This window comes from Camponotus floridanus, unplaced genomic scaffold (genome assembly GCF_003227725.1).
Source record: "Camponotus floridanus strain SB8 unplaced genomic scaffold, Cflo_v7.5 scaffold74, whole genome shotgun sequence".
Classification (NCBI taxonomy): domain Eukaryota; kingdom Metazoa; phylum Arthropoda; class Insecta; order Hymenoptera; family Formicidae; genus Camponotus; species Camponotus floridanus.
In genome coordinates, this window is record NW_020229843.1 from 694151 (window position 1) to 709462 (window position 15312).

The 15312-nt window shown below is 45.3% G+C and overlaps 1 protein-coding gene across 17 annotated transcripts in view; it reads right to left on the reverse strand.

The window, feature by feature from the left end:
• Positions 1–15312, reverse strand: part of LOC105257454 (zinc finger protein 853) — a 78749-nt gene that overhangs the window by 38299 nt on the left and 25138 nt on the right. For 14 of the 17 annotated variants that reach the window (XM_025413987.1, XM_025413989.1, XM_025413983.1 and 11 more), the window contains exon 3: positions 8093–8429. In XM_025413987.1, coding sequence (XP_025269772.1) covers positions 8093–8429 — 337 coding nt within the window. The remainder of the gene's footprint in view (positions 1–8092; positions 8430–15312) is intronic. The other 3 variants (XM_025413988.1, XM_025413985.1, XM_025413979.1) reach the window with 1 other exon arrangement.

Genomic DNA, 15312 nt, shown 5'->3' on the forward strand with positions numbered 1-15312 from the left:
GAATAGTTTTCTTTAGTCAATTGAAATATAATATACTGTCGGTTGAGAAATTCGATTCTCGACAGAGTCGCGAATTTTACGGGGGATTAATTTATTCAAAGTTCCTTTAGGAATTATGATTAATAAGTTAGTCATTCATAAAGACTAAATTTATCGTAGTCTCGTAATCTCACAGGCGGGGTGATTAATATTACTAAGTTATTAATAATAATATCAATAAGATATAGCATTAATATTGCAATTATGTGGAGATTCGCGCTTCGTTTCATTTTGCAATCGCAGTGTCAGCGATAATCACGTCGCTGTATTTACTTGTTCCGTTTAAAGATGCATACGTTTTTATTCCGAGTAGAGCGTGACCGGGGTTCTCATTTTGTACATCTCGTTCTCTTTATTGGATTATTGGACGACCGGCCGATGCGATAGCGCGAGACGCGTCATCGATAATCGGAGTAATTGCAGATGCAAAATAAATACGTCGACGGCGCGGATTACCTATCTCTCGTGCGCGTTGATAACAAACTATCGATAACGCGGATGAAGAGGAGAAAAAATAAAAATAAAATAAAATAAAATAAAATAAAAAGAAAAGAACATTAGGCCGCTTCGCCAACGTCGTGACATTTGTCGGCGCAAAATTATTACATTGCCGAGACTGAGAGGAACATTAAGTATCCTTAACCTACTGACCGGTTCTCCACGCGGTGCGACTAAAACGTGATCGCGCAAATGACGATGCGAACATCATACCTGATTTTACGCAAAAAGTCCCAACTTTCGTGGCAGATTAGAAAGTTAATCTACATTTCGTTAGGCGCACCGTTCACCGGCGACGTGTAAGTATTGTAATTATACACTCGGCGTATACCGGATTGCGAGATGGGAAGGGTTCAGTCGCGAGTATTCGTTCGAAATTCGGCTCTCTGTTCGAAAGCCCTACCCCCGCACAGCCATATGGCGGCACGATTTTTTAAGCTTCGGGCAAAATATCGCGAATGTTCGTTATTCACGGGGTACGGTATCGGCTATTCATTAGTGAGAGCACTCGCAAATTAAATCACAAATAAATAAATAACAATATTTGTAAATTATTTTGATACAATATATGCGTGACATACATATATTTATATTTTTCGTATACATGTATATATGTATATTTATGTTTTATTTTTTAAGAAACGTATTTTACTGAAAATGATGATCCCGAGAACGAGATGTTTTTCCTGCGGAATAATTAATTCACGCCGGAAAAGATCAGCACGCGCGCGAGAAGAGAGAGAGAGAGAGAGAGAGAGAGAGAGAGATTTTATTTGTATTTCAAATATTCCTTTTGTTTCCACGCGGCGTATGTTTCAACGTGGACAGGAATTTTCGTCTCGCTAGGAGAATCTTGAAGGAGCGTCTCCGTTCGCAAAAGGGTTGCGAAAGTAAGTCAGTAAAGCAAGGGTGAACTTTCGGCCGAATTCAAAGATTAAAACGACGGTGTCTCTTTAAACGTCTTGCGAAAATCGCGAATCTCGTTTCTGAAATCGTCTCGATTCACTCTCGACAGTCTCATTTTTAATTGCTGCTTCCAAAGCTACGAAGATTTATTCGCAAAATTGCAATCGTTTATGGAAGGAGGAAGGAGGAAGGAGGAAGAAGAGGAGAAAGACGAGGACAAGTGTCGCTTTTACGTCTGCGCTAAATAATAACGGCGAATTCACGAGAGCGTGAAAACTAACGCGACCTTGCTTTTTATACTTCGACGAATACTTATTACTTCTAGCTGCATCTCGGACTATTCTATATCAGCTACGAGCGATAAGATAGCCGCGAAAAAAATCACTCTCATGGCAACAATCTCAGGACGCGCTGTGGATTTGCGTGCTGCGGAAAAAGTGAATGCGCCTTGAAAAACGTCTATAGAAAAATATGTACAGTAAAATGAGAAAATAACTTGACTTGTCCCGACATTTGTCGCATATTAAAAGCGCGCTTTATCACGTACGTTTTTTACTTAATTTATTTTAATTAAATTATAATATTATTAAATTATAGTAATATTATTAAAATTAATACGTACATTTTTTTTTATAGACAGAGTGACGCTAAAATATCAAGTATCCGAAATATTAAAGCGACAGATATAATCCGATTATATAAAATTGGCTCGTGCGTTAAACGCGGATTATTCAAGAGGAACGTTGTAAATTCTATTTAAAAGTATCTCTCACTTCCTTTCTTCATAACTGAACTATGGAGAACTCTCGAGTCACGTGATTTGTCCGGCTAGGCGAGCTCGCGCGGTTTCCCTTCCCATTAAATTTTAATTAACTGCGGGTGGGAAAAAACGAGGTAAGTGCACTATACCTCACAATATGCATACTATAGCCCACGTTTTGCCATCCCGCGTAATTAGTTTCATCGACCACTAACGCCGTACAAGGTGTTGAACAAAAAGGTAGGAGACTCGCCGAGCTCCGTGAAAAAGGACTTAACCGTTGTTCCTCGTCCGACAAGCAATTCGAAATCGTAGCACTTACATTCCGCAATCGTTTCTACTCATAATTAATAGCGTTGAGAAAAATGAAGAAATAGTGGAAGCGACGTTGAAGTTTCGATTTCGCTAAGATTAGAACTTAGATTCTCCAAGATTAAATAATCATAATCTTATAAATAAATTACCATCGTGTCTCTTCTCGATTCGTTTATTTCTCGCCGAGTTTTCTATCATTATAATGCTGCGCGAAAAAAAAAAGATGTCAGTTTACCGGCTATTAGTTCGCCATTCGGATCTGTCAACAGAGCGCCGTGCAAACATTGCACCGAGATTCCTTATCTCGTATCACAAACAGCTGAGCTGTGACAATCAGAGCGCGGGCGGACTCGCAACGGGTTTAGAAAAATTGCCAAGGCGATTCGCAATCGTGCCTACATCGTCCTCGTTTTTTTCGATATTCAATCGCGGAAGAGATCGCAACAGTGGGCTCGGCGCATAAAAAAGATTGACGGTCAATCTATTGTCGAATCATTGCGTTCGATACGGTCCAAGGCCGGGACGAAAAAAAAAAAGCGTAGGCGGTATATCGCCGGACCTTCTCGTCCTCCCTGCTCGTACTCCCCGCGGTAGAGACTCCATTCAAATTAACCCTCACGGAAAAAATGTGGAACCGCCGCGTAAGGGTTAGTAGAAAATTAGAATAGCCCGACAGAAGCTATGCATATGCGCCATGACTATACGTTCATTTTTTTCGGCCACAGACCATACGGCGCTCCTCTCGGATTAATCACTTTTCTTTTCTTCCCTTGCACTACCCGTATCTTTTCTCACGGAACACACCGGTATTATAAACGGCTACGGACGAAACGATTTAATCGGAAAAAACGAAATGAATTTTTGTGAAAAACTTATTTATTTAAAAAATATTTTTTCCCAACAATAAATTTCGATTATATTTATATTACTGTAATAATTATATCTTGTAAATAGCATGAATTAGTAAAATAGTATTATAAATTAGTTATATCTCAGATTATGAGAGAGAAAGTCAAACTTATGTAAGGCCAGTTATGTAAGAAGAAAGATCGCAAAGTTGCAGCAAATTCCGGCGTCTATCGATAAGACGATATCGTGTCTTTTTAAGCTGCCGCGACGAAGCCAGAGTTGAGTGTGTTAATTACTAAACATGGGCCGGTTACATCGCTCGCAAAATTGCATGAATGCATGAATTCTGGCGTACGAGCAATTTACGAGTACGCCGCGCTACACGCCGGCTCTGATATTAGAACTAACGTTCGCTCTGTTAAAACATTCATAGCGAGGCTATAGGTCGGTTGGCTGATTAGCCCGCGCGTTATATTAATCAACGAAAATTAATCAACTTCCGGGTTTAGAATATGCTCGAAATATGAAAGTTTTATGGCCGATTATATTCACGTCGTAGGAATGCGAATCTGAACCGAATCGACGTAAAATTGGCGGGCGCGAAAAAAATCATCCTACTTGAACGAAAGCTCGTTTCGCGAGACTTTTCCCGTTGCCTCCGTCGCGTCATCACTTTTATATTTCTCGTGCTCAAAGCGTCGTTACGCTGTTGTTTAATCTTTCATTCCGCGTCATTTGTGATAAAGGGACCACGTTGCTCTTTTCCGCGGTACTCCCGTCCCTTCTTCTCCACCCCCCCCCCCTTCACCCTCGCGCCGCTTTCTCATCGCTTTGATTTTTCTCGAGACGTCTCCGTCGAGAGGCATTCCGCCGCATGAATTCTTAACCGGGTGAAATTAGCGAATTAAAAGTGCGAGAAAGACGGAAAAACGCGCGGACCCGGAACCGCTACCGGAACGTTGCCGAAGAGAAGGGAGGAAGCGGAAACGAGAGAGGAGGACTCGGGGTTTGAATTCAGGAGCGTTCGTCCTTTTCCCCGTTTTACAGAGGCACCTCGTAAATACGGATATGCAGGCTCGTTTCCAAACTGTTTCGCGCGCAGAAGCGAGGCGGAGGCAGAGGCAGAAGCCTTAATTTTTATTCATGCGCCGACGAAACGGCAATTTTTCGCAGTATTAAGTGGGCTTTAAAATTGTTCGGTCAATTTTGCCGGTAGAACGTGCTCCTTTTTTCAAGTATCCCGCTATCATCGACATCACCCTCGGCGGGGGTGCTTAACCGCGCTCGGTGGTCCTTGCGCGATAGACAAAAAATCGCGTATTCCGTGGCATCTTTCGCGAATTACGTCCGATTGATGCAAGTGTTGCGAAATTTGCTCCGGGGCGAATACCGATGTGTTATCGATAACGTGGCCATTACGCATCAGCGTCTTTCGTAACGCGGATTACGCTCATAGACGGATCATTAGGTCATAGATGTTACCGAATGGACACCCAGATTACGGGCTTTCGTGAGCGTTTAACAATCGTTACCATAGTCCTTTGAGATTCTCCCGCGCTCTAGCCGCTTTTCGATTTTCGCAGCCGGCATACACGTGCCCGGTTAGCGGCTCCGGGAAAACCGATTAATCCCTGGCGCGCAGGGCGGCCGATCATTAGATTTTGGCCGGGAAATTGAGTTTTGCCCGCTGCCGAAGGGATAATCTTTGGTAGCCTCTGGCCTGCCTATGCGCATCGACTCTATCCCCCTCTTTCTCTCTCTCTCTCTCTCTCTGTCTCTCTCTCTTTCTCTCCCCCTGCATCCCAATCGTCGCATACGTTTACAGACACATACTTGTGCATGCATGTGCATTTACGTGTGCGAATATACATACACGATCGTGTTCACGCGCTCGCGCGGTCGTGTGCGCTTGCGACGGTGGCGGCGCGTAACTTCGGTTCCATTATTGAGCGATCGGACGATCGAAAAATTCCCGCGCTTTTTCGCGCTCGGCCATCCCGGTGGGGCGAGTCGATCTCTCATTGGCCCGGGCCGTTTGGTCATCCCTATGCGAGAGGGGGTGGACGGACCTTGCTCTTTCTCTCTCTCTCTCTCTCGGTCCGTCTCTCCCTTGCACTCTATACACCCTCGCCAGGTATTTGTCTATGCTACTGATATTGACCAGCTATCGATATCGTGGACACTCGTCGATATTATATTCTCTCCCCCTCCTCTTTCCGACCCCGTTCTTTTGCTTCGCGCCCTTCCATCCCCCGCGCGCGTTTTATCGGCGACCGTTGCGTTCTCGCAAATTTCGGTTAATGAATTATATGTATAATATATAGACACACGCGTGCACATATATGCGCGCGAACGATGTAACTCGTGTGTATATTTGCGGAACGATGGAACGAGGGGGACTGGGGAGGAGTGGGCGCGTCGGCACGCCGGCGAATTCCTGCCGATTTTTGAATGCGAGCGACCAATCGCCGTGTGCCCCGCCGCGCCAGAATTTCATCGAAATGAGAAATCAATACGCGATGCAAACGCTATAACGGGATTCGTTCCGTTGCAAAAATGCGCGCGATTTGCGAGTATGCCGCTTTGCATTCGCGTTACTCAGCGATATTAATTAGCACGTGCCGATGTTATTGTTTCTCCGATTTTTATTTAAATACATAATCTTGCATCAGTAAATTTAACGAGGATTAATAAAAAAAAAGCTAGATAAATTCTATTTTGCAGTGGCGTGGGATTTTTATCCGATGAAAGTACAATACAACGAATAAAATCGATGCTTTTTTTATTTTTGTCGACTTTTTTCCGTTTAAACTATCATGCATTTATCGCGAAATATTATTAATTGTAACATAATAAAATAATAATGAAGCGATAAATGATGAAATCGCGATTAATTTAGATCTACTTACGATCGACAAATATAAATTGTCAAGAGCTCGTTTCTTTGGCAGAATCAAGATTTATGATTTACAGGGAGCCAACAAGTTTGTTGAGTTTGCATGTTGTATGGACATAAATTTTGCGCCGTTCAATCATTTCTCCTACGCGTTCGAAAATAGAAATATTCCGATTTCGCTAAATGCGAGCCGCAAGCGTTCGTAGCTCTCGTCACGAGATACCGTTGCAAGTTTTGCACCCTCTCTTTCAGTGCAACCAAAGTCGGGGGCCGTGCATACGGGTGCATTTAAAACATTTTATCGGTACAAGTGTGGAAATCCAAAGCGACCCTCTACGCGCGTGCATACACGCCCAGCTTGAGCACCACCCTGCGGAGGACGATGACGAGGGGTGGGATATGTGGGGAAGGGCGGTTATTAATGTAAGGGGTGGCTGAGCAGTAGTTATTTGGCCGTGGGTGGTCGCAACATGGAGCGAGAAAGAGAGAAAGACCGAGACATGAAACGAGAAGACGGGAGGTCGAGAGATGGGCCGGCTAAAATCAATGCGAGTCTTTCTTTCGACGCTATTTACGGTTAAGAAAAGTCAGGCTCGGCAGAAGCGCGGCGCGGTGCGGAAATAAAAAGATAAACGCGAGCGTGGAAAACCAGGTTACGCTGGATATTCTCGTCAAAACTCACGACACGTTCGCTTTTATAAGCCGCTCCGATCGAGCGTGCGATGACGCTGCTCACGTCGCAATTATACGCACGAATTTGTGTCGCGTAACGCCCTCGTTGCGAGGAAAGTTTGAGAGAACGACTCGAACGATTCGTTATGTCGAAACCGTTGGGATCCGTTTACTTTGTCGACGAGCTTTTCCTCGGATCGATTGTTACTTAGGGTCTCGTATCTCTCTTCCGCTCCGCACCGACTCGGACGATTCGATTAAATAGCTCGAATACCCGACGCGGGGTATTCATCTTTTTCTCTCTCTTTTGCTCTCTTTTTTTTTTTGCTGCCCTGGCAAAGCAAATCTTCGTTAAGGTCAACGAGATTTTTCCAAGGGTCTAGTAGTCGTGCACGGCGCACGCTGACCGTTCGCTTGCAAGGCTAATACCTTCCGAGTGACTACGCTCATCCCTTAATGAAATTCTTTCTACCCGGACGCGACCCATTGGCTCGCCTTTGCAGCCAGATCGGGTTTTCTCATTATTGCGAATCCTTGGTGCGCGGCCCGGTCGATATTATTTTAGTCCGCCTTCTACGCGGCTGCATCATTATCTAAATATCGGGGAGTTTCGCGGGGCGCGAAAGAGCAGGAGCGTAGAGGGCAAACGGATGCGCACGCCTTCGTCGATTCGTTCGTTCGTTCGCTGGTTTGTTTAGCCGAATCTACTCTATGACTCTAGAAATATTTTACTTGCACGCATGTTGCATGCACAAAGCAATTTCGCACTGGTGCGCATTCAAGTTAGTCACAATCGGGACGCATGATTGCCCGTACAGACAATAACTGCATATTAATTTATTGATTATTGGCTATAGCCCGGGCGATATAGTATTCATAGAATTTACTATAACAGCAATATATATTCGTGCACTAATTTATTGACCAATAACTCGGCGCGATTCTATAACGACGACGAGCCCTGGGCGCCGGTATGTGTGGGTGTGTGGCGGGGTACCAAAGGGTTTAACGCGTATTATTCTGCATTAATTTATAGTCGTGCCGACCGATTACGCATGGCGGCCGATTTTAATCGAAGCGAACGAAATCGTAATCCAGGGGAAGGAGAAAAAAAAAAGAGACGCGAAAATATAAGCCCAAAATCACAATCCACTCACCCGTATGCAGTCGTGTGTGTTGCTGCACGTGGCTGAGCTGCTTGAACCTGCGGTCGCAGTAGCTGCACTTGTACGGCTTCTCGCCGGTGTGGACCCTGATGTGCTGCACGAGCTGATGATTGCTGGAGAACGACTTGAGGCACTGCTGGCACTGGTGCGGCTTAACCTCGTTGCCGGCGATCATGCCGCCGGGTCCGACGCCGACGCCGACACCGACGCCAAGACCGGCCAGACCTCCGGCGATGCCGCCGCCGGGCCTCGCCGTCAGCGCACCCGCGCCAAGCTCCCTCGCGTGCATCTGCATCGCGTTCTTGTGCATGAAGATCTGCGAGAAGAACTGCCGGGGTTAGTTGGTACGCTGTACTTTTCGCCGAGCAACGGGGGAATGGCAAATCGACCCTGACCGCCGCGATAATTTGCCAGTCGATCGCCATTCGTCCTCTCGCACTGCCGAAACCGGAGAAGAGACCGTCGTCTCGATCCTTCTGCGTCATATCGATGCTTCCGTACGAAGGCTCGAGCGCGCAATAGCAGCGCTCTGAGTAATGTCCGTTTGATAGTAAACAAAGCGAGATACGGCGGAATACTCTACCGTGGAACTCATTTTTTATTGATGTGTAAAGTGTCGTTTAGACAATTATTGTATATATGAATATATACCTTTTCTTACAATTGTAAGATAAATATATTTTGCGAGTATTTTTAATAATGAATAAGGCGTTGTCGTTCCAAGGTATCGTATTCTTTCTCACAGTTTCGGCATGGATATTTTAAAACGCGCGCAGTTCGATCGATCCTCGTATCACGCGTGCTAATTTTTATAAATTTTCATATATTATAAAATCATAACATCGTTACAGATCGGGAGAGCATGCGAAATAATATCGCGATGTCGTATCAGCGAACTCTCGAGTGATACTGATAGTTGAACTTGACAACTAGACATTAGCAAGGTCGTGTTATAGCAAGGCCGAGAGTGTGTATATACACATGTGTTTTGCGGAAACACAATGTTTTGAAAAATTTAAGTATCGATTCACAGTACATTAGCAAGCCTATAGTACGCGAGTGTTTACATCTCGTCACGTATTATTATACGTTCCGAAGTTTTTCAAGTGTATGTCACAATGTGTGTATTACGATACAATGTGTCGTTCAAATGCTTACAGTTTATCGACTTTGTTTCCATTGATTTCGACGCAAATTTCGGTCTATTGAAAAATCGCGTTTGCGGGTGTGAAGAATTCCGCGACGAGACATACGAGAGAGCGACTCAATCGCTACTCTGCCTCTTCCTGAGCGCTGCGAGGAAGAACCGAAACTGATAGAACGGCGAACCGGGCCGCGTAGCCGGCGAAGGAACGTTCAATTTCGGGTTCTCCTCGTTCTCTCGGGGAACAGGTGTTACGCCACTACGGTAGGTAGATAGGTACGGTGTGGGTGTAGGTGAACGAACGAAAGGGTTAACGTTAAGGCTGTACAGTCCGCGGCAAGAGTCGGATCGGGCGAGGGAGAAGGATTGAGCTGAAACTTGGCGGGGAATTAAAGAGTCGGGCGGGAGGGAATAGGACTCGCGAAGACGGCGAAGGATTTTATTAAAATATGTTAAAACTGTAATTAAAATCGAAAAATCTCGTGAGAAGTTTTAAGAATCTTAGGTCACCCCTTTCGCGACGAGGAGCACCGGGTTGCGAGGAGGAGACGCGCGAGCGAGGAGGACATGGTCTCGGGCGAGAGACAGAGAGAGAATTGAAATTGTCACCGGGGGTTCTCAAGTTTCCGTGAGTTTCTCCACCGGTTCGTCGTTCGACGTGACTGCGGGATACTTGACGGGCGACGACGATCTCGACGCACTCGGAGCTGGGCATCCCTGGACTCTCTTTAATCCCCGTGGGAGAAGGAGAGACTGCCCGGCACGATTTTATTCCGCGTCTTTTTCCTCGCCTTTTTCTACCTCCGCCCGGACACGGTCGACCGGCTGTTGTTCGTCGCCGATTTGAATGAAATTGCTCCTGTTTTGCGGCACTCGAGGGGAAAAGGTTATGCTTCGTTTAATCGATGTACGATCCTGGCAAATACGTCGATACCTGGCGAGCCTCGGTTGCGTAATGCGTTTTAGTTGCATTATGAATAATGAATAATGTGAAGAATTATTGATGCCTGCAGCATCGAATATATATGGCAGACACAAATAATGCATATGTACATATTGTTTCAAAATGCAGTTAAAAAGACAACGTGTGTACGATATAATCGAACGTATTTTTACACTATGTATTATATCAATCTGTTTATTTGATATCTCAAAGATGTCTATGTAATTGTTTGCCAACACAGGTTTTCTCTTTTCGTATCCTTTGCCCCTCGCGAACAGACTTTCGACGATGATTAGGATCCCGGGAGTCGGGAATGACAGAAGGGTTCGTGAAAAACGATTTGACGCCGAGGCCAAGTCGCGTCGCGAATTTTTAACGACTGTCTCGAGTGGCCCATCGAGATTTCTTTAAATTGTAGAAAAAAAAAAGAGGTTTTGCTTGTCGAATTACCCATACTTTTTATGTTGATGATTATCGGATTTATGCATACAACTCGCATTTATAATGATGTACGAATAAAATATGCAGTTTTAAGAGAGTTTAGTTTATCTTGATGAAAACTCTTTAACTCTAAAACGCGCATTTTTACAATTAAATTGTAATTAAATGCAAAATATAATGCTATTATTTTTTAACAATTCTCAAAGATTAAAGACAAATCGTGGGACTTTGGCGGCATCGACACACGAACAATGTCGGCTATTATTCTCCGTAAAAGTTTTTCGACAGAGTTTGGTGAGAATACCGCGCATTTCTTAAATTTCAAGACTACGCGGTCATTAATCAAATTTTTATCTCCTAGCAGAAAATTGCGTCCCGACGCCCGACCATACTGGCGGTTTGAATCTTTTTTTCTGATTTATCGCCGTCGCCAGCCGCGGGAAAAAAAGAGAGAAGTCGCGGTCCCGCCGGGGCCCGCGAGGAAAAATGGAAAAAGAAAGAAGAAAACGGGAAGAGTTGGCCCGCGGGTTGTTGGCTTAATGTCCTTAATAATGGAAAAATATATCAAATGACGCCCACTGTATTTCCTTAGAAGCATTTCTCCTTCCGATGCTACTCATCTCGTCTATTTTCACCCCTCGCCCGCGATTCTTGGCGATATTTTAATTTTTACATCTATCCCTCCTCCCCTTTCTTCTGCTTTTCTCTTATTTTTTTATTAACTCTATAAAAGCGCTCATCAAACTTTGCGTTTCTTTCTTAATACAGTAAAATCTAGAACCAGCAGAGATAAGAAGTGTTACGAGTATTTTCAGTAGAGATCCGTTAATACGTAATAAAGAAAACTCTAATTTTAATTTCTTACTCGTCTCTATCTTATTTCAACACTAGTAATATCTTTAACACAAGCGTGCGACTCCTCGCGAGATTCCCGCTTGAAAAATGTACACGACCTCATTTCCCTGCTATTCGAATCGCGACGTATGGCTCTCGTTCCCCGCATCGCGGCAGGTTTCTTTTTGATGCTGATGCTCCAAGGGATCGTTAGCATTTCAGGAGGAGCCGACCGCGCAACCCTTCTTTTTCTTCTCTTCTCTCTCTTTCTCTGTACCTTCTCTCTTACAGTGAGTTACGTCCGCGAGTAACGTCGGGCCACTCCAAGTGGGCTACTTTATACACTTGGAATACAAAGCAAAGGTCTCACCTGCTGACCATATGCCTTCTCTCCACGCGCGCGCACACGCATACACGGCGCCCTCTGTCCACCCACGCACGCTGGCCATGCAGCGGCTCACATATGTTATATCGTTACCCATGTACGCGTACGTATGTACATGCGTGTGCGTGTGTGCGGCGAACGCATACGTGTACGGAGACAACGTCCAATCTAACCTAGCATGACCTGACTCATTCGCGGACCTACCTACCCACCTATCTGACTAAACTACCGCCGCGGATAGTATGTACTGCGATATAAAGGAAAAGGGGGAGAGCCACCCCCTGTAATTGTCGGCTTTAATCCGCTTGAATCGTTATACGTTGATTCTCCGCGCGGTATGTTGCACGTTTCCGGTCGGCGCGGACGATCGTTTGCCGATCAGCTGCGTGAGAAGGACGATTTGATTTCTTCGGAACCGATGCTTCGGTCTGTTCTGTCTCGCTATCATTCTATTTTTCGCATCTGCCTAATGTTAGAGTCGAATGTAAAAGCGCACTAACCTTGACTCGTTATGCGATATCTCGACGGGAGCAACTCCTTATCTATATGAATCGTTTAATTACACGCATAGACGAGCGATCGAGCTACGGAACAGATTTTATTACTAATTGAAATAGTTTTATATGATAATTCTAGAAAGTCTTTGCATGTAAACACTTTCGCTACAGTTTCATACCAACTTTATTATTTTGTAAAAAAAAAAAGAATAGATGAAAGAGAAAAAAAACGCATTTTTAATTAACATTACGGGTGTGTATGAAAAATTGATTGAATCTTTGAAGAACGAGATTTTTGTCACCGCTTTAAAAGTAGTATCTCTCTCTTTTCGTTATCTTCTTCTACGGTAGGCAAAATTGTCGGTGGATAGGATCGAATAACACAACGCGGCACGTCGAAATTAAGGACGCCGAAAGGTAGTCGTTATCCTGCGTGGCATGCATGGGGTTGGCCAGTAAAAGAAAGAAAAAGAAAAAACGGAAGAATCGGGCAGGGGCCGCGAGATCGCGCGATAGCGGACCATCGATCGTATTAATGTGCGTCGGCGGACAGCCGGCCAAATCCAATGTCAAGATTACAAAGATCGCCGGGCGAAAGTCTATCAATGATCAGTCGGGGGATTTTACGGTCTCGTCTTGTCTTGTTACGAATGTGTAATGTTATACTCGACTCGATTCGGTTTATGCTCGACACGATGGATTTGCCATGGATATCCCATTTCCCCTTCGTCGAGCTCGTCGTAAACGGAACAGCGCGACGGATGTCTCGACTTCGTGACTGCTAAAAAATAATCTCAATCTACGGAAAGTTTTCCGACACGACTCAGCCGCGCCAATTTTCACGGAGAGCGATCAAATATACAACGGCCATTTTTAGCGCGGCTTCTCGAAAGTGTTAATTATTTAACGGCCGTTTTCGGCCGCGCTCCTGTCACGTCGATATTTCCAAAGACCGTTCCCCTCGCTCCGCAAGGTGATTTTAGTGACACGTGAATCTTAAAGACGAAGGACCCGAACGCGAGCGAGGAGAATGTACGCAGTTGCTAGGCTGCGAACGGGTTTCGATCGCACGACACTCGCTAAGCGAACACCCTCCGTTTAACAGCGGGTAAAGACACTCTCGCGGGTATAACCATAATTCGAATCACGTAGGTAGGTAATTTAATAAGCGGTCATCGGGTAATGCGGTCTCCACCTCGTGATTAATCGTTGGATTGAACGACGAGCGAACGGACGTCTAAAGATAGTTATACACCGTTTATGTTTGCAATTGCTTCTCGTCTATAGTTTTCCCCTTCGATCGACAACTCGTGAATGAGATGTCAATTTTTCTCAAGCTGGCCAATCTGCTATTCCTCGTTTAATTTTTTTCCCAATGATATTATCAATATTAATATTATTAATAATAGTATTATCATTATCGTTTATTATAAAACGCATACACTTGATAAAAACACTTTTCGACTTTTATATATCGTTTAAATATATTTTTTTTAAATTTTGTAACGTTTATTACATTCGCGTCACATCAGCGTTGAATATTTAATGCAAGCGGCAAACGCACCCTCGTAAGCTTTTTCTCGATGTCACGTGGTCTCGCTTTTGGCGCGAATTTTCGCTCCTCGGCCTCGTACTAACCGTATGTGTGGAATATATCCATCAATAATTACCTGGGGCGGCAAATGGTGATGAGGATGCTGATACGCCGGCGGTACGTACGGCGGGTGGCTGGGCGGATGGTTGTGGGGGTGAGGTCGGGGATGGTTTTGATGCTGGGCTTGCGGCGGGAGCGGTTGGGGCGCGGGGGGCGGTGTCCAAGGCCCGTGGTTCGGCCCGTGGCTTTCATTGGTGCCATACATCTTCAGGGAAGAATCTCGAGCACGCAACCCGAAGAACAAGAGTCCCATCCGCCCCGGTCCACGCGCGATGACACGAAGCCCCCTGGCACTGCTGGCATGATCGCGAGCGCTCGCGCGCTCATCGACCACCCTTCGATGCGGGATTTAAATTCAACTCGTTTTCAGCGAGCGTAAGGATGTCTCTTTGTTCGAGGAACAGTATTATCACGTTGCTCGTTGCACGTGATCCCGAAAAGTTTGCGCGATTAAGGAAATACAGCGGAACACGCGTTCACGTAAATGACTATTATTGTAAAAAGTTCACAGAGAGGGTGAATCGAGGAGAAACGTCGCCTCGTCGGAGGAAGAGTATACGACTAGAATGGATCTCGGTCGAGCCGGCGACCGTAGGATCTATAACGTTTGGTGCCTGACTAGCTGAACACAGACTGTTGATCGTTATGCTCGTGAAATATTCGTGCGCCGCGAACGTAGTGCGGTCTGACTCCTCGATCGCTATTGTTCCGATCAATCTCACCCGCCGATCTTTTTCCCGAACGGCGGTTCCTCATTGTGCGCGTTTCAGCGGGCGAGACCTCGGACTTACGTAATCGAAAATGGAGAAATTGCCGCGTGGAGAAACGATAGTTATTGCCTTCATGCGTTTACGGGGCCCCATGGTTCCTCTCTTTGTTTATTGCGACGCGTGTGAAAGATATCGTTTGTCGTTCGCAGCAATTGCTTTCCCGATCGGCCAATTAATCCTCGCACGCTCCATGAATGTTGCGCCAACAACGAACTCTCGTCACGACTCCTTTCGATGCAGCTGTAAGCCCGGCATGCTTCTCAAACGTATGGACCGATCATCCAGATTGACCCGACGCTCGACCGATCATCTTCCTTTGCGCAACGATACCGTTAAGAATCGTTGCGTAAGCGCGTGTCACGGCCTTGCACTCGCGAACAAAGTCCTTGGCTCCGAAAGCGAACGGCGATTTTGACGAGCGATTAGAAGAAAGATTCTCCGTCGTTAATTTTTCTCTCACACTTTTTCCTATCCTGTACAACTGACTCGTCTTCCTTTTGCGATCGACCTTTGTCACCGACGATTCATCGAATTCGCGCACAT